The following is a 27,371-nucleotide window of genomic DNA, read 5'->3' as shown; positions in this document are numbered from 1 at the left end:
TGTTTATTCAAGGCATATTATTTGCATTCATGACCAACATTCAGATGGAGTTTAAGCTGCTCAACCCTCAATCTCTCCGAGCTGTACACTGTCTTATTTCACACATTAAGACTAGCTACACAGTGAGAATCAGGAAGGCTAATGGTGCCCGTGGAAGGGTACCCCAGCATAAGTGCAACACCTTCTGGAGAAGAGCAATTAAAAAAGTGTCATTTTTTCAGTTGAAGAGGTTGCCTGGACCCCTCAGTTAGGTTACAGTTTATGCCATATTTTGTAGTGCTCTCTTCACTACTAGCACCAGTACCGTTCAAATCACAAGGTACAAATATCACTTCAGTTGAAGTGACATGATTGAAAAGAAGCCTACTGCCTGTTATTGTTATATGGCATCTGATTGGAATTGGAAACAGCACAAATGCTGTTCAGGGCCCCTGCCCCAGTGGTGCTAAGCATCCTGATACCTTTTCTTTTGTATTGGTTGCTGAACCTGAAAATAACAGCCTAATGCCACCATTATGCCAACTCTAAGCAAGGATGGTGGTAATGCCAGTGTGAAGATGCAGCTCCAGCTGGAAGCAAAGCTATCACTGACGGTGGCTGCTGCCACATATTGAGGGGAGTTTGGCTACCATGGTGGCATACATGGAAATCTTGTGGTGACAGAAGTAGGCCGTCCAGCCCCTCGAGCCTGATCTGCCATTCAATTAGATCATGGCTGATCTGTACCTCAACTCCATTTACCCCCGCTTTGATCCATATCCCTTGATACCCTTACCTAACAAATATCCATCAATGTCAGTCTTGGAAATTTCAATTGTTCCCTTGTATCCACTGCCTTTTGGGGGAGAGAATTTCAGACTATCCTTTGTGTGAAAAGGTTCTTCCTCATTGTATCTGGCTTAGCTCTAACTTTAAGATTGTGCCCCCTTGTTCTTGATTCCCCTGCCAGAGGAAATAGGTTCCCTGTATCTACTCTGTCAAATCCTTTTATCATTTTAAACACTTTGATTAGATCACCTCATGGGAATACAAGCAAAGTTTATGCAAGCTGTCCTCATAATTTAACCCTTAAAGTCCCTGTATCATTCTGGTGAATCTGCACTGTATCCCTTCGAAGGCCAATACATCTTTCCTGAAGTTCAGTGCCCCAAACTGAACACAGTTCTCCAGATAGGGTCTGACCAAGGCTCTGTACGACTGAAGCAAAACTTCCTCCCCTTTATATTCCAGCCCCGTGAGATAAAGGCCAACGTTCCATTAGCCTTTTTGATTACTTTTTGTACCTGTGCACTAGCTTTTAGTGATTTGTGTACATGGACACCTAAATCCCTTTGCTCCTCCACAGCTCCTAGTTTTTCACTATTAAGAAAATATTCCTATTTGTCTTTCTCAGATCTACGGTGGATGAGCTCACACTTCCCCATATTGAATTCCACCTGCTGCAGTACACGAATGGAGATTAACATTAGTCTCTGTTTTTGGTAGTATTAAAGTCATTGTGATGGGGATGCTACTTAGCAGCAAGCAATGGCAATAGGATGATGCCTAATCATTCTGTCAACCACTGTTTTTTTAAAAAAAGTCCTTTAGTGATAGTGCTCTCCTCACAGTGCTTGGGATTGACAGCAACTCTACAGTTCATGGCATCATCAAAAGCATCTGTTCTCCTTTATTTTATTGCATTGCCCAAATCCCTCCCATTCTCCCCTCCCCACCTGCGCACACTCCTCCAATGGCTTGGTGGGTACACGTGCTGCATGGTGTGCCAGTGAGTCCTGCAGACCAAGTAGGTCCAAGATTCTGTTCCCAGTCTGCGCTGAGTTAGCTGATCTCAGCTGGGGATCTTACTACAATTGGTTTTACTGTCCCTGGGCTAGGAACGGGGGGTGGGGGGAAAATCAGCCAGGGTTCCTGCTCCTGATTGCTATCCAGTGACCCGAGCTGGAAAGAGTACATATGCAAATGGTAGGTGAAGACATGGTTGGGCTTGACTGTGATGCCTTCCACACTCAAACAGCCTGATGACACTCACTTTCTGGGATCCTACATGAAGAATGGCCCCTTGGACGAGGTACCAAAGGGTTGCCGGCACCCATGGAACTGTACCCCTGCATTCACATAACTGAACTCACTGCATTCAGGAGAGATGGGGAGAAAATTGCAACCTTTTTGAAATAGTCAATCTATACCCTTGGATTACTACTGTTAATAAGTAGAGTATTTCTTTAATGAATGTGAAAGAGTTGGAACTTATGAAAGAAGGAAAATGAGCTGCATTGTTTTTTTGCACTTTGTACAAGTGAAATGAATGCCTGAAATTCTGAGCCACACTCTGTGTTGTGCGGACTCTCGGCTCCATACAGACCCCTAAGTACATCCTGATACCCGTAATGGAACCACACTAGCCATTGCAAGCCAACCATTAAGTGTCATTTCACACACTGTGAATTTTACACCAGTACAAAGCAGCATTCCTATAGAGATACCTGCACACAATGTTCTCCAAAAAAGCAAAGGGTCAGTGCTTTGTAGCCCACTGTACTAGAGAGGATGCCACCTGTTCGTCCATGAGATACAAAAACTATTCTGTTTGTGCTCTGGCTTTATTAGTAACGAGTGGGATATGTAGAACATATAAATAGTTTCCGTATCCCATAGTCAGATGTATGGTATTCTATTTATGCTAAGAAAGTGCCAGTGAATTTGAATTATTTATTATAACAATTCTTTTCTTCCTTCTGATTTATGCTGGAGTACTGTTTTACAGGCACCAAATTATCCTCTTGTATCTCAGCCAAGCGACCATCCTTTGTGTATGAGCCTGGATAGTGAGTGTGGCAGGCTATTCAACTGAAATATGCATCACAGACAAGATTCGTCCTGCCCTCTCACCCAATGGCTACACATGTGCATGCTCCAGCAGGGGTCACTGGACAGTAGATCAGGAGTGGGCATTGTAAAACTCCAACTGCTGTCCAGCTGAGATCAGCTAACTTAGCACAGACCAAGGGTTTTACGAAGGGGAAATCATGTCTGACAAATTGGCTTGAGTTCTTTGAGGACATAACGTACAGGGTGGATAAAGGGGAACCAGTGGACGTAGTGTATTTAGACTTCCAGAAGGCATTCGACAAGGTGCCACATAAAAGATTATTGCTCAAGATAAAGAATCACTGGATTGGGGGTAATATTCTGGCATGGGTGGAGGATTGGTTATCTAACAGGAAGCAGAGAGTTGGGATAAATGGTTCATTCTCGGACTGGCAACCAGTAGCCAGTGGTGTTCCGCAGGGGTCGGTGCTGGGTCCCCAACTCTTTACAATCTATATTAACAATTTGGAGGAGGGGACCGAGTGTAACATATCAAAGTTTGCAGATGATACAAAGATGGGAGGGAAGGTAGAGAGTGAGGAGGACATAAAAAACCTACAAGGGGATATAAACAGGCTGGGTAAGTGAGCGGAGATTTGGCAGATGCAATACAATATTGGAAAATGTGAGGTTATGCACTTTGGCAGGAAAAATCAGAGAGCAAGTTATTATCTTAATGGCAAGAAACTGGAAAGTACTGCAGTACAAAGGGATCTGGGGGTCCTAGTGCAAGAAAATCAAAAAGTTAGTTTGCAGGTGCAGCAGGTGATCAAGAAGGCCAACGGAATGTTGGCGTTTATTGCTAGGGGGATAGAATATAAAAACAGGGAGGTATTGCTGCAGTTATATAAGGTATTGGTGAGACCGCACCTGGAATACTGCATACAGTTTTGGTCTCCATACTTAAGAAAAGACATACTTGCTCTCGGGGCAGTACAAAGAAGGTTCACTCGGTTAATCCCGGGGATGAGGGGGCGGACATATGAGGAGAGGTTGAGTAGATTGGGACTCTACTCATTGGAGTTCAGAAGAATGAGAGGCGATCTTATTGTAACATATAAGATTGTGAAGGGGCTTGATCGGATGGATGCGGTAAGGATGTTCCCAAGGATGGGTGAAACTAGAACGAGGGGGCATAATCTTAGAATAAGGGGCTGCTCTTTCAAAACTGAGATGAGGGGAAACTTCTTCACTCAGAGAGTGGTAGGTCTGTGGAATTTGCTGCCCTAGGAAGCTGTGGAAGCTACATCATTGAATAAATTTAAAACAGAAATAGACAGTTTCCTAGAAGTAAATGGAATTAGGGGTTACGGGGAGCGGGCAGGAAATTGGACATGAATTTAGATTTGAGGTTAGGACCAGATCAGCCATGATCTTATTAAATGGCGGAGTAGGCTCGAAGGGCCGATTGGCCTACTCCTGCTCCTATTTCTTATGTTCTTATGTAGACCAGGAACTGAACCTGGAATCTTCCTGTTCTATATGGTTTAGTACCCAATTGTAGTGTCCAGAGTGCTGCTCCAGTTGAGATCAGTGCAGACAAGGAATTGAACCTGGGACCTTCTGTGGCTCAGCAACACACCAAAGCAGTGCATCTACTTGTCATGCAGTGCTGCAATATTCTGAGGAAGCATTTCCAGGGCTCCACAAAGTTTTTCCCTGTACCTTTCTCGTCAGCTTTTCCTCCATCTTTTTCTGTGTACACAAATGTCAAGGCACCAAGGATGAAATTCCCATGTTAACTATTTTAAAGTAGTAATTAATCCGGCGATTTTAAACAGGTTAATGATTTCTTAAAACAGCAAACACAGGAATTTCACACAAACATGTTAGACAATTCTTTGAAAATAACGCAAAGAGGAATTTCTCTCCTGAATAAAAGCTGCAAACAATGAAAGTTGCCTTATTATATTCATCACTTGTCAAAACAAGGATGTTTTAATCCAAAGTTATGATATAAAATTTGTATCTTACTGTTTCCTTTCACTCCATCTCTATCTCTTTGGTTCTCTTGTTTCTCTTTACTGTTTTCTTCCCCTGCTCTTTGCTGTTTCTGTGTCACTTTGCTTTATTTCCTTGCTGCTTCAGTGTACATTCGTTACTGTTTTCTCTGCTGTTTCTGTATTTCTCTCTCTTTGCTCTCTGTGATTCTCCCTCCCGCCTCTGTGGTTCTTTGCTCTCTGTCTGATTCTCCCTACCGTCTCTGTGATTCGCCCCACTGCCTCTGTGATTCACCCTACTGTCCCAGATTGATTTCATATTCAATTGATGTTGTTTGAGGTCAATTGGCCACTTTTATAACACAAGTACTATGAACAAGGAGGAAGGGTTTGAAGTAGGTGTGAAAGAATCTGTGTGATTAACTAGCCTGTCTGCTGACCTGAGGGCATGGTGCAAAAAACTAAATCTAAAGGCTACCTGAATAAATAAAGCCTTTCGATATGATATCTGATGTCCTAACACAGGCCATATATCATGTTTTACCTTGGTGTCAGCCTTAGTTCAGTGGGAAGCACTCTTACCTCTTGAGTCAAAAGGTTGTGGGTTCAAGTCCCACTCCAAAGATTTGAGCATATAATCTAGGCTGACTACTCCAGAGCAGTACTGAGAGAGTGCTGCACTGTCAGGTGCCGGATGAGACATTAAACTGAGACTGTCTGCCCTCTCAGGTGGACGTTAAAGATCCCGCAGCACTATTTGAAGAAGGGCAGGGAGTTCTCCCGGTGTCCTGACCAATATTTATCCCTCAACCAACATCACTAAGAAAACAGATTATCCATTGCTGTTTGTGGGACCTTGCTGTGTGCATATTGGCTGCCACGTTTCCTACATTACAACAGTGACTACACTTCAAAAAGTACTTCATTGGCTGTAAAGCGCTTTGGGACGTCCTGGGGTTATGAAAGGTGCTATATAAATGCAAGTCTTCTTTTCTTTTCCTTTCTGGTCCCAGCCGCCTTGCGGCATGTACTGACTGGGGCCAAAAGGGTGGACAGGTGATCTATTCCCCAGCCACTAGGTGGTTGTTTCATCTGTCTTTGACTAAAACTGCCAATAACCTTTCTTTGACCAGTAATGGTTTGGTTTATACTCTTTTTTTTCTTCTTCAATTCTCTCCCCTCCTCTCCTGAAAACAACTCTCACTGTGGTACAGTTCCACAGACAGCAGCAGGCACCTTCTGGTACCACTATTCATGTGTGAGTTTTGACAGTGAGTGCTAGCAGGCTATCTGACTGTGAAAGACATCACTGTTACAGTTCAGGCTTTTTCCTAACACCTTTGCTCATGTAAATAGCCTGACAGTTTCTGTGAACAGATGGAGGTCTCCTATAAATTGAAAGCTGGATATTTATACTCTGCCATATTTGGGTTCGTGTAGCCCAGGTCTAACCTCAATTGTGGTAAATTGCTTATTAGAGAAGACATAGGATGCCCACTCTGTCTCGTGTCAATCCCAATTATGGAAAATATCATACCATTACGACTATTTCATACAGGCTAAACCACTGATCTGAATTTACTTGCAAATAAAAAATTACAGAGAAGCAAAAAACATAGGTAAAATGCTAACCAACACAACACTGAAAGAGAACTGAAATCAGTCCACAATGGGTTAACACATTCTTTTTAGAAAGCTACCTTTTTATAGCTCTTGGAATGGAATGGAATTGAATGGAACCATTTGGTCCCTTGGCATAAAGCCCACAGTCTTGAAATATATTTTTCAGGATGAGCTGTTATACATAGAATATGTGAACTTCCAGTATCAATGAAGTCTGGGACATCTTCATCAGGACACAAGACTAACAGCCAAGTACTGGATATTTACCCCTTAGAACCTTTTGATGTAAAGTCATTTCTTTTGAAATGACCAAACAAACATAATGTTAACAGTTTTCACACTTTGTTGGACAATGAGATAATGGATTTTAATTGCCACCTTCCCCATCATAATAACCAGCTTGTATCAAAACCTGACAATAATAAGTTACATTTTTGCCTGACAAAATACCGTACTTAACATTATAAACATTCTGCCTCAGCCATCAAAAGGAATCCTTTATCAGCTACCTGGTTCATAGATGGAGTGTCTCTGATTCACCATTTTGACAGCCTCCATTTTCAACCCAGCTACTTGAAACTATATAAAACTAAAGATGGAAATTCCTGTTTTTGTCACAATCACATCTTGGAAAAACCTGGTCCTCACCTGGCATGCGTATGTGTGCACTGCCAGTCGGGACTGCTGTATAACAATCGGGATCGGGAGCCAGTTAATTTTTCTGATTCTCTTTCCCTGTGAGGAAAAGCCTGGCTTCCGCAGTACATCCTACCTCACCCCACCCCAACTGAACTTTCTGGCTTGGAGATTCATGGGACACAACACCACATCTGGGTAGAGTGTATCTCAAAATGGATGTGGATCCAACAAATGATGTAACATTTTGGAAATCATTTCTAAAGCACCAAGAATGACCTAGTGGGTAAAGGCACTACATGCTATTGTATCGAGCCATACAGACTCAGCTCGAAGTTCCTGGGTTCAGATTACAGTGTTCGCTTGACTCAATTAATAGCACTCTTACCTCTGAGTCAGAAGGTCATGGCTTGAAGCCCCACTCCAGAAACATGAGCACATAATCTAGGCAGACATTTCAGTGCAGTACTGAGAGAATGCTGCACTGTCGGAGGTTGCATCTTACAGATAAAACATTAAACCAAAGTCCTGTCTGCATTGTCAGCTGGATGTTAAAGATCCCATGGCACCATTCAATAGGATAAAGTGTACTCTTTTTGCTGCACACCCTCCACCTTGCAAAAGAAATGAGAATCGATCATCATTTATATAAAAAGTATACATGAAGATTGCCCTCATCCCCCACAATGCTCTCTGTATAACCTTATAAAAATGCAAATAATTAGACACAGTCCGTAATCCACCTGTAACAATTTGCCAGTTGTAACGCTCTATCATAAAAGGCTGCTCTTGTTTGAGCTAATCCTCTGAGAACTAACCTGCAGGTGATGATCTTCATCTGTGAAAGGAGCTGGTTCATCCTGAAAGACCATTTTAAAGATATCCAGCATGATATCTCTAAATAGTGGCCAGAGTTCCCTGTAAATTCTTCATAATAGCAATGGTTTTAAATTGTTTGAGATGTAACTAAATTGTACTTTACAGGCCAGTCATATTATACAATTTGGGTTAACGTGGAGTGGCTTCAGCTTCACGATGGAAAGTGTGTTGTATAATTCACTTCTGAAGTGGACTTGAGGGATTTAACTGCAATTGGCACAAAGCAAAGTTTAAGAAGTTCCCAGGCAGTCTACTTGAGTTTTGAAACCTTGTTTTAAATCCTTTTATTGTTGGTAGAAGGCTGCGGGGATAGTCCACCGTTTGCTAACATTAAAATTCAATGGACATTCAGAGGCCAATGAGTGGAGTTTTTGTCTTTGTTACCAATATTGATTTCAAGAAATCAGCTGCACTTGCTACATTTTGAATGCTTTGTGGTCCTCAGCTATGTGATGCGCTGGGAGAGGAATAACTTGGTGGCTGTGTCTTCCTTTTGTAGCTGGTATTGTGTGTGCATCTGTATTGGGGTTGTTTGAGAACAGGATCAGGCTTGGCTGTGGTGCCCTCCACAATCAAATAGCCTGCCGACATTCACTATTTAGCCTCAGATGTGAAGAACAATCAATTGAATGAGGTGCTGTCACCCGTGGAACCTTACCCCTGCAAGAGTCAGCACCTTCAGAAGAGGAGACCTGGGCCTTATAACAACAATATTCATCACATTTTGCCGCCACGTCCATAGCTGGCTTCAGCGGTCACAACAACTTTACATTTTTTGATTTTGTAAGAGTTTCAATTTGACATTGTAACCTATATTACACTTCCTTTTGGGAACTAAACAATGAGAGCAAATAACAACCTACAAGCAAAAAATAAATTTATATGTAACAGCAGCTAAGAATGAACTCGTGCATTTTGCTGTACCTGTTAAGTATCAGTTTGATAGATTAGTCCTTTGGGCCTCGTTAGCATTGTCTGATTCAGCTTCTTTATTATTAATAGGACTGTGTGAGAGCAGAGCACCTGTGATGGTTCTGCCTGTTACAGATGTCTTTGCTTTGGCTTGGGACACAATTGTGAATCTAGTAAGAGAGATTTAACTCTCTAATGCTGCATTTACACTGCAAGCTCAGCACTGTTACAAAGTGATTTTGGCTTTGCATCAATGCTAAATTTTTGTAGCATTAAGGCCCAAACTGACTTTGAAGCAAAGTGAGACACCTTCATCCAGGGATTTTCAATCTGTTTCACTTGAGTGTCAGGTTGGGTCCTAACTCTGGATTCAGGTTGAATTTATAATATAACTGCAGTGTCAGTGTGAAGCCAAATTGCATCATACCAATGCTACAGTTGTAGTATAAATGCACCCTTAATCATGCACATCTGTCACAGTGTTCCTCCTCTCTGCAAGTGGAGGATAAACTCAAGTCGTATTCAGAGGATAACATTTCCAGGCTACTTTTGGTATGTGTTGCACGTAAGTGGAAAATGGTAATTTTACATTGATGTGAAACTTGGGGAAAATTGTGCATGATTAGACACTTATGCCTGAAAATATGAAATTTGGGAATGTTATGTATACAAGTAGATAGATGGATAGCAGTAGTGCAACAGAATTGAGCTTCACACCCACAACTTCCCACAAGGTGAGTTCCTGATCTCAGTTGTGTTGTCAGTGCAAGGTACCAAGTGCTAAGTGCAGCCAGGTATTTCCTCGGGGGGAAGGAGGGAAAATGAGTGGGTGAGTCACCCTTAACAACTTTTGCACACCACTTACTGGACATTGTCAGGGTATGGTGTGTGGGAATGGGAAATCAGAGGGGAAAAATTAAGAAAGACAAAAGAATTCTTATTGTTACTCACCACAAAGATTTGCTTTATAATTAGCTTTACAAATGATGCTGCTTTGAAAGTCCTGCAACAAACTCCAGTCAGTGGAGCTTAGCAATAAAGTTGAGAGAGCCTGTCTTCAAGCGTATTGCACCCTGCTGAATATACCAATGTAGTGTATTCATCCAGACACAGGTGTTCTCCACTGGAACAAAGACCATGCATTGATTCTATCACTTGTAAAATCAAGGACTTTTCCTGCAATTAAATAATCAGTGTTTATAAAGATGAACATGACAACCAGTAAATTTGAGAGACTCCTGACTTCAGGCACTCAATAGCCTATAGTCAATAAAATATCACCTCCATGCCATCTTAGCAGCCTTGCTTGGATTGTACCTGTCTAGTTTTTTGGATGGATAGTCCATTCTTTTTCAGCTCGCTGTCCATTTTCTTTTACACAGAATGTAAAACTGGGCAGCAAAAATCCAGTTTTGGCGTGTGAATCCCTGTTGTTGTCTGGTTCATCCCCCTCAAATGCTTTGCCCTGCTTCGTGGGCGTGCTGTCAATCAACACGTTGCCCTGGTGATATTTGTGCTCTTACTCTCGCTCTGACTTGAAACACAAAAAAAGTAGCTGAAGCGCGCGCAGCCTCTCCTCAGCAGCTGTACTACATTTAAACCCCATCCGTCTCGTTCTCACCGACATCACGGTCGCTTCGAACAAACACGCCACATACTCTTTCAAGATGCTGTCAAATCAACCAGGCCCGTGACTGAGTGTTTGTCTCTGATCATCATTTACAAAAAAATAGCTGGCCCATTTTTTTTTGAAATGATTAAATTCCACCCTAGCTCCATCTTTCCTTCAGTTGAAAAGTGATGTGCCACAGACAGCACCTTTTTTTCAAAAAAAAGTGAATTGTTACAGGTGACTGTGACCTCGTCCCTCCTTCCCACTCGATTCGTTCGGAAATAAAATGCACGTGTTTTGGGCTCTGAAGGCCTGAAAGAGAAGTATGAATTCAGTGATAACGTGCCTCAGTCGTGGAGTCACTGGAGTTGTGGAAGAGGCAATTCTGTTTTGACAGCAAAATAAAACCCGCAGAAAACACTGGAGACACTCAGCACCCGTCGGGAAAACACGAGGTCAGTTGACGTTTCAGGTATAAACCTTTCCTCAGAATGAAGATCTGGTTGTTAAGCACTAAACGGGTGTAGAAATTATAATGTACTAACTACTGCCAATCAGCAAGTGGCCCCCAGGCACATCACCGTATTTTAATACATTTTTATAGTCAACTGACTGAAACCAAAAATATGTATTTAAATAAATAAATGTAAGATCCCTGCCTGTCAGTTATATTCAGCTGATGGTTTGACTCTGATGCTGCAGTGCATGATGGATAAAACAGCCCGATGAAGACACATCAACCCCATTCGCCCTGTCTGGTTTTGAGCTCAGCAAAAGTCCCACTGCCAGTGAAAATTACCAGCAGAACTACCTTTGAACATCAAAGTGAGGAAAAAAAATGTCAAACATAAAACAAAGTGTGAAATACTATGACTGGGGTTGTTTTTCACGTCAAAGAACAATGTCTGATTTGTATCACATAAAATGACCTACTACTGTTATATTAACCTTCTGAGTACTGAGTGACCTTTGGAACTATTAAAATAAACACAGTTTTATCATCTATAGCAATTACTTCAATATTGATTATTACAAAATAATGTATTTCAGTTACCAAATAGTCAAAATTTCAGTCGAGTGGCATAAACCCAATTTGTTTCATCTGTATCCATTGGATCAACTTTCAAAAGTACTTTCAGCACAGAATGCCAACATCTGACAGAACAAAAACAAGAATCATTTAAATAGCTTCAAAACAGCCAACCACCAGCAGATCAATCCATTTTTTTTTGCCTTTCAGTATTCTCTCTTCTGAAGGCAGTTCCATCCCTAAGTTTCCAAGGGAGCTAGCTGTCCTCCAGCACCTTGTCCAAGGAGCCATTTGTCATGCGTGAGGCTGAACAGTGAGTGTTGGTGGACTATTTATCTGAGGGGATAACACCTGATTCTGTCTTCACCTGACATCCACACATGTACACGTACCAGCAGAGTTTACTGAACAGTGATTAGGGGAAGCAATCCTGACTGATTTTATTTCCACCCCCAGGCGAGGCACAATGAAGCCAATTGTAGCATCAACATTGCCACTCTGCCCGATCAGCATACACCATGCATCGAGCATGGAACCTTCATGTTCTGTCGGTCTCAGTATCGCACCACTTAGTGTCATTTACCTACTGGTCCATCCAGGAACACCTATTGATCTAATCTTTTTACATACAGTGCCAGCGATTAAGTTAATATTTGTCTATCATCTTAATTCTATCCCATCAGAAGACCTGAAAATACAACATTCTGATTGAATTAAAGTCCATACATTAATACACAATTCAGGACAGTTGAACTTAAATGAGGATATTGTTACAAGATGCTTTACTGGATACAGATATCAACCAGCAATGCAGAGTTTTTGACTAGTGTTAGAATGTGGGCAGCCATTTTAAAAAGCTGCAGACAAAGCAGTTGCTCAAACAGAAGCTGATGCTGTGAATGAATAATCATGAATTCTACTGTACTGGGGAATTGAGGACAGCAACCTAATTGAGATGCGGCCTCATCCTTCTGATCATCTTGCCTGTCTGCAGTTTGCTGGTACAGTAGTTTTCATTATTAATTCTAGAAGTCAATGGAATAGCAGTGGGTTAAATACACCCAGACAGGAATCCAGAACTTCTCACAAAAACACACAAAAAATGTGCTTGTTAGAATAATAATTGGTAATGTCATTATCACACATGCGTAGGATGTTACAAAATGTCAACGCATGTCATGCATAATAAGGAAAACTTGTCACAGACCCTGGCAGCTGCATTGGAAGAAGTGTAAAGGCCTGTTTATGAGCATTTTGCTTTGGAATAAATAGCATTTTTTTGTTTTTAAAATCTCAATTTTATTAATTTTTCCCCAATGTAAGTACAAACCAGCTTAGCATGACAGCCCAACGTGGACCAATTCTACAATGTTGGAAATATACACAAATTCAACTTGCATGTACTCTCAACTTGATGTTGCTCTTCTGTTCTCCACCTTACCCACTCCCTCCTTGCAACTGCAGTGCAGGAGGTCGACACTGTTCTGCATGTTGTATCCTATCCACACCCTTGCCGCTAAATAGCCTACCAAAACTCACGGTCCAGGTTCACACATGATGAATGGCCAATTAGAATGAACTCAGATAGTAGCACTCTTGCCTGAGTCAGAAGGTTGTGGGTTCGAGCCCTAATTGAGGACTTGTGTTCATTAACTAGGCTGCCACGCCAGTGCAGGACTGAGACAGTGCTGCATTACCTAGCAGAGGAGATATTAATCCGAGGCCCTATCTATCTACTCCAGCAGCTCAGGTGGAAGTTAAAGATCTTGTGGCACTATTTAAACATGAGTAGGGAGTTCTCCTGGTGCCCTGGCCAACATTTCTTTTTCAAACACCAACACCAAAATCAGATTAGCTGGCCATTCATCTCATTTGCTATTTCTATAATCTTGCTGTGCGCAAAATGGCTGCTGTATGCTTCTGAGAGATGTGCTAAGGCTTTATATAAATGCAAGTCTTTTATTTTGGGCAAGGTACTAGAAGGCAACTGGTGCCCACAGAAATGGACCACGGCAAGGAGAGGAGGAGGAGGTGGGGAGGAATGGGGAGAAATCTGTCAGAAAAAGAAAGGAGGAGGAAAAAAATTTTGAGAAAGAAGTCAATTTTAGTTGACTAATGCAAACATCAAATATATAGGTACGGTGAAGGCAGCTTAGCCCCTCGAACATAAGAACATAAGAAATAGGAGCAGGAGTAGGCCAGACGGCCCCTCGAGCCTGCTCCACCATTCAATCAGATCATTGCTGATCTTCTACCTCAACTCTGTTTTCCCGCCCAGTCCCCATATCCCTTGATTCCCTTAGAGTCCAAAAATCTCTCCATCTCAGCCTTGAATATACTCAACGACTCAGCATCCACAGCCCAAACGCCAAATTGCTTTGTTACCAAGAATGTATTTTGGACGTACAATGGGACTACCTAACTCCCAGATCATTAAACGCAAAGTCAACTGGAACCCAACAGGCAAGCACCAAAGAAGTGGTCAGCAGGTGATCTGGAAAGCCTATGTCACATGAATGAAATGGGAATATGGTGCTTTTTTTTTACTAGTTAAGCTACAGTGGCATTTGACACCACCCACAATTTCTGGTAGTCGCTCTGCCTCCAGTAACGCTTCATTAAACATTCATAGTGGGGGCAGAGGAGGGAGGGAATGGGTTCCTGAAAAAACATCCAGAAAATTCATCCTGAATGCTATAGTTAGGGTGTTTCTTCTAGTTAGGGCCAGATTTATTCACCGGCTTCGGGCAATCTAGCACATGCCTAGTGTTCCATAGGATGTGAAGCCCAAATCTCGCCATGTTAGGAAATTTGAAAATCTTGTGAGATTTTGGAGTTTAAAATGAACTAAGCACATTCCCTGTTTGGGCGTGTCTCTGCAGCATGCCATCTCGGTGTTTTCTGCTTTTTGTTTCCTGTCTCAATGTCTCCACGTGCCTTGACTTCTGTTACTTTAATAGTTTGCCTCCCCACTTCCTCCTCTCCTGTCTCCAACCTCAACGGGATGGTAAGCTAAGCATAAGTTTTCTTCAGCGGCTGGATCCGGAATTTCATATTTTCACAACTGACCTGTCCTGGTCTGGTCTGGTATAATATTGTTCACTGGCTGCTTCAGCTTCCTCCCCCTCCACAACCGATGCCTCCTGCCACCAGCCAGGTCTGCCCTGAAATTGATGCCTTCCACAGTCAACAAGTCCAGCCTGCGCTCAATGCTCACCCTATGGTTGCCCATACTCAATGCTTCCCAAGACCATGGCAGAATAAATTGCGAGAGTACAGCACCCATCCTTCCCATCACAGAACGCTGCTTAACTTCCAGTTTGCTGAATAAATATTTTGAAAGGATTTGTGATGTGAATTTTATCATAAATTAACAGGGATTTTGTTCAGATTGAGAGAGAAATCTAGTCTTGCTTAAAAAAAAATGAATAATTCAAAGAAGTTTGTTATATATATATATATATATTAAAAAAAGGATCTACAAAAAACAAATACCTTTTGTCTCTTCTGTGAAGTATTAAATTGTTCAAAATATTTTGATTTTTGAAATTCACTTCAGGGTATTAAATTATTTTGGTTTACTGAATGTTGTAGTCACGTCTGGTCTGGATGTGAAGTACTGAAGATTTAATTTTATTAAAGGCTATTTAAGATTTTTAAGAAATATGGAGCCATTCGACCCATCTAGCTCATCCTTTCATTTAAGCTTACAATCCTCCTATCACAGTATCTAACTTGAGTTGTTGCCTCCATTAAACTACTCAGAAACCATTCCAAGTATTACTCACTGGTTTTGTGAAGAAGTGCTTCCTGATATCAGTCGTGAACTTGCCTTTTATCAGTTGGTACCTATGTCCCCATGCCCTGCGGTCATGGTTTAACTTGAAATAGCACTCAGATTAACCTTTTTTATTCCACTAACCTTTTCCATTCCACTTAGTATTTTACTTCACATCTCATAAAATATTTATTCCAAAATGCTGGAAAATGCACCAAATAAAGTGTCAGAAATCAAAGTTTCTTGGAGGGTGTATATGCCCCAGGCCCCTGCTGACAAAACCCATCATATGGGCTTGTCTAGGTGCCTTTAGGCAGTGTGGATCAGACAGAATGGGAAAGGCCTGGTGCAGGCCTTAAAATCCCAGTGGATCTAAAGTCTAAGATAGACAGTAAGGTTCACTGACCGTGGGTTATTAAAGATACCTGGAGGCAACAGCCTCTCAGTTTTCTGGTCAGGTTGAGTAACCACAGACTGCTTCTGATGTCAGGAAGCAGTGACATTAGTTTCTGCTGGCAAAGCTCATTATGCAAAGTGTCTTGACCTTGTCTGGGCCCCAGATTTAATGTTCTTATTGATTTGCAGAGGTTAACAAGGAAACAGTTTAACACCGTATTAATTAATTTGTTCTCCCTATAGCTTTTCAGTGGTTAATGTAAGGCACAGAAGTTTAAAAATATATATTTTTTTTAAAAACAAGAATTTTGGAGTCAGGTTTACATATTTAAAATTTCCAGACAACAATACTCAAAAGTCCAGTCTAAAAACAAGATGGTTGACGACTAGCAAGGTCTTGCAGTGATTTCTAGGTATAAATGATAGACGCTATTATTTTAAACTCTGCCAGAGATGCACTATCAGTACAAAATTAGTGGTTATTTTTAATTATCATCTTGGTGGCCTAAGAATTCTGTATTTGAAGTGCTGCTTCACCGACTCCAAACATCTATTTAGATGTTCTAGTGACATCCAAAATGGATTTCTGTAGCACGTTACCAGCATTGATATGGGTGTGGTTGGTCTGTTTGCAGACTGATCCTGAACTGTATTTTAAGCATTTTAGTCCCCCAACAAGTTTCCACTTTAAAAAAAGACATTTGGTAGGTCCCACCTGAAACATTAACTTCTCATTCTCTTTCAGATGCTTACTATGAGTTTTGGCTCAGTTGTTAGCACTTGCCTCTGAGTCAGAAGGTTGTGGGTTTAATCGCCACTCCAGTACTTGAGCAGATAATCCAGCCTGACCCTTCAGTGGAGTACTGAGGAAGTGCTGCATTGTTGCAGATGCCATCTTTTGGATGAAATGTTAAACCAAGCCCCTTATCTGCCTACTGGGGTAGATGTAAAAGATATCATGGCAGTATTTGAAAAAGAAGAGGGGAGTTATCCTGGCTAACATTCCTCCTTCAACCAACACAGCACAAACATTTATCTTGTTGCTATTCGTGGAATCTTTCTACGCGCAAAATGGCTACTGCATTTACCTACATAATGACAATCACTGCGCTTCAAAGTAGTTCATTGTATGTGAAACACTTTGAGACATTTCTGAGAGACATGATGAGGCATTTTATAAATACAAGTTTTTCTTTTTTTCTTAGATGCTGACAGACCTGCTGTTCGTTTCCAGCATTTTCTGTTTTTATTTCAGTTGGCTCAGTGGGTTAATGCACTGTGTGGTGCGTTACTGACTCATACAGATCAGAAATGTCCACTGGTTCCATCCATCATCTGTGCTAATTTAGCTTATCTTAAGCATGGCAGAGGTGGTGGCATTACAATTGACCTATGTCCCTGGAAGGAACACAGCTCCTGCTCCTGATTGCTATCCTCTTTAGGGCTCACACATAAAGAATAGCCACTTGGAACAAGGTACTGGAGAGTGGCCAGTGCCTGTGGAACTGTATCCCAATGTGAGTCAGTGTGCCTTCGGGAGGAATGGGGAGAAAATTGGAAAATGGTTGGAGGCAACATGTGCCTGGACTAGAAAGTGGGGGGAGAATCAGCCAACGTTCCTGCTGTGTGGTGACCACTACTCAAAAATACCTGCCTGTGAGAACAGGATTATACTCTGCTGTGATGCCCTCCGTGGTAGAATAGTCTACCAGTGCTCACCATCTAGGATCAAACATAAAGAATGGCCACTTGGGCAAGTTATTAGATGGCTGCCAGGCACCATAGAACCATATCCCAGCATGAGTGATTTCTCTGAGTGAAGTTGAAGGAGAAAAAATCAGGAAAAAAACAGATAATGCTGAAGATTATCTGCAACATGTAGAACCATGGAAGTTTATGGCACATAGGAGGCTATTCACCACATCATGTCTGTGCTAGCTCTTTACTAGAGAATCAAAAACTAATCTCACTGCCCCACTCTCTTTCCCCTTGCCCTGTTCCTCTTCCTCTGTTTCAAATGATTACCCATTTCTCCCTTAAAAGGTACAATGTTCTCTGCCGCAACCATTCCATACTCCAACAACTCCCTGTGTAAATCATTTTCCACTAGCATCTTCCCTCACTCTCTTAATAATGATTTTAAATTAATAACCCCTCATTGCTGACTCAGGGCCAAGTATTTTACGTCTAATGTATTAACCTTATGAGACGGGCAAATGAATGCAAAAATGTTTTAGCCACAGCCGATTTGTGATTTAAAATAAATAACTTTAAAACAATTCTGATTTGGAAAATGCTCATCTTTAAATAATCCCAACCAAGGATGCACTTTATTCAATCCGTAGTACATTTGTGTGAGTGAAGGGGTTAATCAGCATATCTCATAATGAAAGAAAAGCAAATGTTTATCGGTGGAAGTGAAAGGAATGGGTTAAACAAATTTATGTTTAAAAATATTAGCAATTAACACCTCGTTTGAACTGGTTGAAAATAATTGAGCACACTGGACAGATAATTGAGGTTAATTAATTGCACGGCTTCAAGCTATATAGAGTGAAGTTTTCATCTTAAATCCACTTGTGCAGTAATAGGGAACAATAGGAGGAGTTCAAGCAACGCGGTACAAATGCTCCAAAACCGCCTGGAAGGGTAGACTATATGATTGTGGCCATGATCTCTCAAACCATGGTCAGATACCCCTGTGAAAGGATTGAGGAAAAACCAGAGGGCAAAGCCACCTGGGACTGCACTCATGTGTTGTCTCCTGACTTACTGAGGAATAGAGTAACACTGGAGTAAGACAGAAGCATTTTGTCCACCCTATTGATTGGGAAGTTGGTATGTGGTGTGAGAGGAAATAATCTTAAAAATGCCACACCTGTGGCTCTGTAGCTAAGTACACTGTCCTGTGTACAGCTGAGTTCTACAGACTAGGAAGGTCCCAGGTTTGAGTAAGCTGAAGCAGTAGGAGTTCTTCAACTGGCCACAGTGCCTCTGGCTCAATGGGGAGGGGGGTAATCAGCCAAGGTTCCTGCTTCTCATTGCTCTAGTTCCACTGGAAAGTACACATTTAGCCATCCGGGGCCTGATATTTCTCTTTTCACAAAAAAAAGCCTGCCTTTTCCTCAAGCTACCAAGTCGCTTAAGGAATTGTGGAAATGTGCAGCTTTCAAATGTGCAGTTTCTGAGAGTGCATTTCCATTAGCGACAATGAATAAATAGCTTTACAGTGCGCAATTTTTGATGAAAATGTCTGAACGCCAACAGGGATAAAACCAATTTAACGACGAGGCTCTGCAAGCGCTGGTAAGCTCAGTCATGGAAAGATGCAAGCACATTTTTGATGGGGGAGGCCAGCCCCTAAACACGCAAAGAAGGCGCCAAGTGTCGCAATGTTATCACTGCCAAAGTGAATGCTGTCTCAACAACTGAGGACCTAGCTGAAGGTCTGGAAGAAGCTGCCCGATTTAAAAGAAAAGCACAAAGGTAAGGCATCAATATTACTGTAAAATAGCAGCGCAGAACATGTATGGAACTGAAGGAAAGTAGTAGTTGTTAAAGATATATGCATAAACTGTACAGACACAGTGAAATATTAGCAAGGATGCAGCAAGTAATGTTTTAGAAATGAAAATTGTAGGGTTATGCAAATTGCATTAAACATGCCATGTTGGGGGGGGGGTGGCGGGGAAGAGAGAACGTATTGCAGGAAGGAACTTCCACGGGCCAAATTATCCTGTCTCAATCCCCACTGCTCTTTTGTTTTAAAGGCAAAACTGGCATATAACCGAAGGGCATGAAATGGAACAAGTGATGGATCCCCAGACATTCAGGAACTCACTCCATATGAGGAAGCTATGGTTGATTTGTTCGGGAGGGAGAGTTGGGACTGTGGAGATTGGAGGGGAGCGCAGAACTGCTGGTATGTACCATATTAATCATATATTCTATGATTTGCACGATGTGTTACATCAACATGTCCATAAGCACTAATTCTGCACAAGCGCATAATAGTGCATGCAATGGCAATATAGAACGCAACTGGATGTGTGCTGAAGTACTCCTAATGTACAATCGGCTCTGTCCACAGAGCACGTGAAAAACCAATTGCACCAGAAGAGCACCACACGCATAAGCGATGTCACCGCCCCCACTTGAAACGGACATCAGCACAGATATACCCACTACAGGAGAAGTAGACAGTGATACCGACGAGTAAGCAAAAGGTGAGGCACTGGTGAGGAATGGATAGCAGTGGTTGGGGAGCCAGCTGGTACAGGGTGGAGGCCCAACATGCTTTATGCCCCTGTGGGGTTGCATGGGATACAGACCATTAGTGGGCCTGATTTCAAACAGCACAGTACTGCATTGTGGGCTAACTTGCCTCCTTATACACTACATTGGAAGGTGGTTTGGGTAGTGTGGAACATCCAACACCCAGATTGGCACTGCCATGTTCCATGTAAGTGATGTCTTGGAGCACATGCTGTATATGCTGCAGTCATGACATTGAGTAATGCCAATGGCATCTGCAGGATTGATTTCAGTCAATTCTGCTACTCCTGCTATGGAGGCTTTGGGGCCCAAATTCCAAGATGCTGTCATAGCTGGCTTCCACTTTCTAAGTGAACAGGTCACGATGATCATGATGAAGGGATTCTAAAACCTCATAGATGCTCAGTGTTCTATACTCACACAGATCAGTGGGCATCATGGGGAGATGCACTCCACCGATGGTATTCGTGGAGTAGCACAGGAACAGCTGGTTGGAACACATGTTGATAGCAGTTCTGTGCGATCATGTAGCCCTGTATATGTAACCATGGGTCCTACCTCTGAAAGAAATTAGCCGACAGTGACCATGGCAAGAGACCCTTGGCATTGATTCAGGTCTCTCTGGGTTAGACACAGATACAGGTAAAGGGCTTTCTGTATCCCCTGCAGCTCATCAATTGGCTACACAGCCACTCACCAGTAATACTCCCTCATCTATGGGAGCACTTAGTAGTAAGGCACATTGACAATCTGCAGGAAGAAGTTCATGACCCACAAATGGCAAATGCAATTGGCAAGCACCTTGAGCACATACACTAATACTGCACAACTTGAATAAAATTAATTCACTTTCAGTGTGTTGCAGTCTCATTATTTTATTATGCACAAAATAACGTGAAAGCTGTCAAGAGCATAAGAAGCGAAGTCAGTGGTGACCTTCACTACCAGTGGTAGTGCATTGCAGATAGTTATCTGTCTCTGCAGGTCTTCATGGGCTAGCTGGCACACCTCAGTTACAGCCTCATTGGTCAATGAGCCAAGTCAGGATTAGGTTGCTGACCATTGTGGTACATCTGATGACTGGGGGTCACTTCTGTGAGTTGTGCACCTCCTCTGCACTCCTGATCTACCCTCTTCTCCTCTAATGTGATATGGCTGCCACACCTATGGTCTCGGGCAGAAAACTCTACTGTTCACTTCTGTCACTGCTGTGGTAATATTTCCAACTGTTGGCCTTCATTAAGTTCACTAAAGTGTTGTCTAATGTGGAGTAAAATATCACTTTTCAATTTCACGCTTGCAGAATTACCAAGCAAAAATAAGCTTTTCAATAATCTTTTTAGAAGTTTTTTTTTGGAGGAGGTGGGAACACATAGAGCAGTTGCTGCTTTCTCCTAACATTACACCACTTTTTTAAAACTTTATTTACCCACTTTATTGCTAAAATTAGCAAGCACAGAAATGTCACTCCCTGAGTGAGGACAGAATCAGATTCTGCTCTGATGTCCCCTAAAGTCAAAGCTTGCTGACACTCCCTGTCCAGGCTCATTTGAAGAACATCCACCTGAGCCTGAGGTACTGGGAGGTGCCTGTGGAACTATTCCTTTGGGGAGAAAATAAACTTTAAAATGTTTCCCTGTTTGTAAATGCATTGCTCATTGTGGAACTGAATCATGCAGACCAGGGAGGTCCCATGCTTGATGTCTGGACTGTGTTGAGTTATTTGAGCCGCTTTCAGGACTGCTACTATTGACGTCTGCAACCCTGGGCTAGGGAGTAGGATGTGGGGTAGGAAATCGGTCAGGATTCCTGCTCTTCATCACAATCTGCTGACTCCTGCTGGAAAGTGCATGTGAGTGGATATTGGGCAAGGAGAGGATTGGTCTTGGCTGTGATGCCCACCACAGTCAAATAACCTGATGCCACTCCGTGTCTAAAATAGTAGATAAAGAATGACCACTTGGGTGAGGTCTGGAACTCTCATCCCCCAACAGAAATTATACCTTTGTTAGGGGAGGAAAGGGGGAAACAAATAACCTATTTCAATCCCTGAGAGAGTGAGTAAACTGGATTGTGAATTTGTACTGAAATGAATAAATGTAATCTTTGTGTGGTAGACCGGCTTCATATCTCTTCTGTTTTTTTTAACGTGTACTGCATATTTGCAGGGTAGAAGGCAAAGGACTTCATTTTCTTCAGCCTGGAGGTCTGAGCATGCTTGGCCCTTGAGACTTCCTCCCAAGATTTTTTTAAATTCAAATTTTTTAGCTAACAATGTCAGGTGCACCTGGCATTCTGCCATTTTAGTCCTATGAATTTGCAGTCCCAGGTTGTACCTTTTGAAACTTGCGCACCTGGCCATGAGTATGACTAGTTTGCATATTAAGTTCAACTTCGTTGTGGCTAGCTGAAGTGCTTTAACTGAGGAATTATGACATTGGGCAGGTCTTGTTATAAAATACAACCAGATTAAACAAAAACTAATCACTAGAGAATGGATTGGTGTATGGAATCTGATGATAGATTGTGATATAATATAGTACAGCATTGCACCTGGTGTATTATCCAACAGCTGTTGAGATCATGTTAGACTACAATCCTTATTTGGACATGAATACCTGCTAATGAGACTTGGCTTTGAAATAAAATACTACAGGAGAAGCAATTCTAAATATTTTTGATCCAGCTATAGTATATTTTGCAGACTTTTAATGGACTGCCAAGAGTGTATTGTGTATTTGGAGTTGTAGAATTTTCACTTGCCAGTTGAGACCTGGGTTTGATCTTGGACACTGCATCATATATGGCCTTTATCAGCTTGGCTTAATTGGTAGTACTCTTGCCTTAAGTCAGAGGATTGTGTGTTCAAGCCCCACCAAAACCTGAGCACATAATCCAATTCCGGAGCAGTGCTGAGGGGGTGCTTTATTGTCTGTGGAGCTATCCTTTTGATGAGATATTAAATGGAAGACTTTGCCTGCCTGTTTATATGAATGTTAAAGACTGAAAAACAAGTAATTCTCCTGTTGTCCTGGTCAGCATTCCATCCTCAACCAAAAACAGATTAACTGGTCGTTCATCTCATTGCTGTTTGTGGGATCTTGCTGTGCGCAAATTGGCTGGCTGGCTGCCGCATTTGCCATTATAATGGCACTTTTGAAGCGCTCTGAGGAGTTTGAGATGTGATAAGGTGCTGTATAAATGCAAGTCCTAATTTACTTATGTATCAAAGTTTCTATGATTCTTTTCACTTGACAAATATGAAGGGTACAGGGAAATGGGATTAGACTAGATAGTTCCAGTGGAGATGCAAGTACTAGCACAGGAATGATGTGCTTCATTTTGTCCTGAAATTTATGATTCTGTATGTGGTGTAATATTTTAGTTAAACCTCCACAAGTATATGCAAAGTGTTTTAATCTCCCCGGAGGCTCAGTTAGTCTGGTGAGGTATGGAGCTATACAGACGCTCACCTCTTCTGGGGAAGCAGTTAATGTGCAAAGATTGACCTCAGTACCTCTGGCTAAGGAGGGTGGAGGGAAACCACGTTCCTGATCGCTGGTCAGTGGCTCTTGCTAGAAAGTGTGCATAGGTGAATATTGGGTGGATACAGGACTGGGCTTGGCTCTGATACACCCCTCCCCCCCACTTTGCCAGTTGAATAGTCTTCCAAGATTCACTCTTTAGGCTCACGTGGGTAAGGTATTAGAGGGCACCCAGTGCCTGTGAATCCACAACCTAATGTGACTTTATGGGAGAAAACTGGGAGATGAATAAACGAAACCGTATCGAGGGGAGAAATACTGTTCGAATAAAATCTAGTTAGTAGTTTTCTTGATTAGCTGTTGGGAATGTGGTATGGAGTGTCTCACTCTCCAGCTTACCCCTCTCCTTCCCTGTGGGTAGGCACCTAATGCCTGCTCAGCATTCTCTTCCCCCCCCCCCCCACCCCCCCACCCCCCGCCATGACAAACTCCTATCGATGAGGATAGGAGGTTCATGGGGATCGGAACTGTGAACATGTCATTGTGTGTTAGATCACCAATATTCTGTGCCACCATAAGGTGCTTACAAATAGTCTTCAATCACAATATTCTTGTTAAAAAATATAGCCCTGACTTTTGATAGTCCATGTGAATATTTAAGGGCTTCCTGAGTGCAATAGTCAGTGATGGAGGGTGGGCTTCTTTGATCATGTCTGTACATATCCCAAAATATTGAAATATCCCTAGTACAGATTGCATATTGTAATCAAACCCCTGATTTACCACCCAAATATCACTTCACACTGAGCAATCCTGCTAAAAGCATTTGAATTTCTCTGCTCCCCCCCACTCCATACCATCATTTTTTTAAAGACTATTGGTGACATTTGTAATAATGTTGACAGTTTCGATTGTCTCTTTCACAGAGAGTGGGACAGTTCCTTGAATCCTTTACTAAGGATCATCATGCAGCTAGCTCAATCCATCTGATGGTAAAATATTTCTCCATTACCTGTCCGAGACCATTTGCTAGAGCACACCTCCCTATATTAGAAGGTTTAATGACCATACCACCTTTCAGTGACTGGTAGATGTTTTATCATGTGATCAGAAGTAAAATAAGTAATTTTGAGGACATTCAGATCTGAAGAATTCAACCCAATCATGTGCTTTAGAATAGACCTTTGATAATCTGGCTATTGCCATATTGTGTGTGGCAGTGGCTGCTCCCAGGCCATCTCTGAGGCATAGTGCATTAATTAGGCTCATACAGCAGTCTTGCATGTGGCATCTTTTTTCTTTTTGTTTTTTTTACATTTTTGTTCCCTTACCACTCCTTTCTCGAAGACAAATACTCCTTCTGGGATATGGTTCCACAGTTGCTGACAAAGCCCACCCAAGTGGCAACACTTTATGTGCGAACCTAGACAGTATAGGGCTATTAGATCTAGAGCACCACAGCTGAGCCCAAACCTGCCCTCGCCCAAGGTCCCCCAACAGGAGTTACGAGAGAGACCAATTGTAGTGCCTCCACTGTCACGCTGACTGAGATCAGTTAACTCAGCACGGGCTAGGGACTGAATAGGGGAATTTACAGATCTGTACATTTCAGACCAGGAAAACACTTGGAAGACCATGTGTTGCAAGTGACATCTCAATTAGCGACCAATTGCTTTTTCTGTGTTGGGGTATTGAAAGTTTGGAAATAACTCATCTGTCAGAGATAGACTAGCCCCAGACTCTACCACTTTGTTCTGCAATACCGTGCAGATAATAACGAGTATATTTATTTCTGTTGAATTTCAGCGCTGTAAGGATAAAGTGAACTCACTGGCAATCTCTGTGATGAATCAGTGGCCAGGGGTGAAGCTCCGAGTGACAGAGGGCTGGGACGAGGATGGACATCATTCAAAGGAATCCTTACATTATGAGGGTCGAGCAGTAGACATCACCACCTCTGACAGGGATCGCACAAAGTATGGCATGCTGGCCCGCCTGGCAGTGGAGGCGGGATTTGACTGGGTTTATTATGAGTCAAAAGCTCACATTCACTGTTCAGTGAAATCAGGTAAGAGTCAGAGCTTCCTCTGGACTTCAAAAGGATTCAGATGTGGAATACTTCAAAGTGCTTTTTACATGAGTGTGTAAAGTCGAATCCACATCAATTGCCAAAATCTCATCAAAGAATAATTAAGCCATTGGACACCCTTGTGCTTAGTGGGTACATGCATGGTCAGATAACCTGCCAAGATGCCATGTTCGCACATGGAGAATCGCACCAGAGGCTGTTGGCACCTGTGAAACTATATCTCAGGAGGAGAAAATCGGAAAACTGAAGCACTGCTCTATAGGCATCTTGGGGCAGTGCATTGCTGCATCCAAGTGTCGTATCTCGATAATGACGCAACATGAATTTGCTCCCGAGATTCCCCACATGGCTATTTCCCAATCTTGGGCGGGGTGGGGGGGGTGGGGAAAGCCTTATCCTCCCATTGTAAGGAAGGCAAGAATGGTGAATAAGTTCCCCAGTGGAGTGGGTGGAAACTTGCGCCCAGGAAATTGCCACAGTCATTCTGGGTAAATTGTGTGTGATACAAAACCAGAGAAAAGAAATTAAACTAGGGAGATTGAGGAAAACATAAGTCCTCTTTACTTTTTTAAGATGGTTGTAATTGATCAAATTTCTGTTGCTTTGTGAATTGAACAATAATATATAATTAGTTGTGTCAGATGCAATCAGCAACTTTTTTTGTGGAGTCTGTCTTCTGTCATCTGTGGCTCAGTTGGTAGCTCTCTGGCCTCTGAGTTGTGGTTGTGGGTTCAAGTTCCATTCCAGAGACTTGAGCATATAATCTAGGCTGACACTTCAGTGTAGTACTGAGGGAGTGCTGCACTGTCAGTGGTGCTGTCTGTTGGATGAGACATTAAACCACCTGCCCTCTCAGGTGGACAATGAAGATCCCATGACACTATTTTCAATTAAAGCAGGGGAGTTCTCCCCGGTGTCCTGGCCAATATTTATCCCTCAACCAACATCAATAAAACAGATTATCTGGTCATTATCACATTGCTGTTTGTGGGACCTTGCTGTGCACAAATTGGCTGCTGCGTTTCCTACATTACAACAGTGACTACTTCATTGGCTGTAAGCGCTTTGGGATGTCCTGAGGCAGTGAAAGACGCTGTACAAGTGCAAGTTCTTTATTTTTTCTTTCTTTTTCTCACTGGTCCCAGCCTTCTTGGGGCATGTACCAACGGGCCAAAAGGAGATCTATTCCCCAGCCACTAGGTGGTGCCCAAGAGCAGCTCAGCTATGAACCTCTTGATTTTTTTTGAATCCCTTACCTACCTTGAGCCTCCACTCAGCACCTCCCCACAAGAGTGTTGCTGAGATTGGGAACTCAATAGAGTAGATTGGGGAAGAGAACTTGAACAAGTGGCCCAACACTCCACTGCACAGTGTGTTGGTGCTCCAACAGGCTGCAACACAATGATATTATTTGGCTAGCAGCTGCTGCAGGTTCTCTGAGTACAGAGTTGGTAGAATGTCTGTCTGTGCATGGCGACAGTCATCTAAATGTTCTGCGGTCGTGTGCTAGTTGCTAGCACCCATGTTAAGATGATGGGGGTCTCCTGCTAGACAATGTTTCTGTACATGCAGATGAACTTAACACTTGTATTCAACAGAAACCATAGCATATCTGAAGTTCTGACATGTGTAATCATCAGGTTTATTGTATATTTGTTTATCTTGTGTATTCATTTTTGCAGCTTTTTTTAAAAAAAATTTTATTCTTGTCTTGCGCCTAGATCACACTTGGTTGAATCCAGCCTCATTCTGTTCCAATTTCTGATTTGTTCCCAGTATACAGAAGTGATTTGATAAACTTCCAGCAGTTATATCCTCCTGGGTTTCAAGGGAAACTACCAAGTT

The 27,371-nt window shown here is 42.3% G+C and overlaps 1 protein-coding gene across 1 annotated transcript in view; it reads left to right on the top strand.

The window, feature by feature from the left end:
* Positions 1–27,371, top strand: part of dhh (desert hedgehog signaling molecule) — an 81,532-nt gene that overhangs the window by 29,226 nt on the left and 24,935 nt on the right. The window contains exon 2 of the mRNA XM_067976326.1: positions 25,244–25,505. Coding sequence (XP_067832427.1) covers positions 25,244–25,505 — 262 coding nt within the window. The remainder of the gene's footprint in view (positions 1–25,243; positions 25,506–27,371) is intronic.

This window comes from Heptranchias perlo, chromosome X (genome assembly GCF_035084215.1).
Source record: "Heptranchias perlo isolate sHepPer1 chromosome X, sHepPer1.hap1, whole genome shotgun sequence".
Classification (NCBI taxonomy): Eukaryota; Metazoa; Chordata; class Chondrichthyes; order Hexanchiformes; family Hexanchidae; genus Heptranchias; species Heptranchias perlo.
This window is presented reverse-complemented; position numbering and strand designations above follow the sequence as displayed.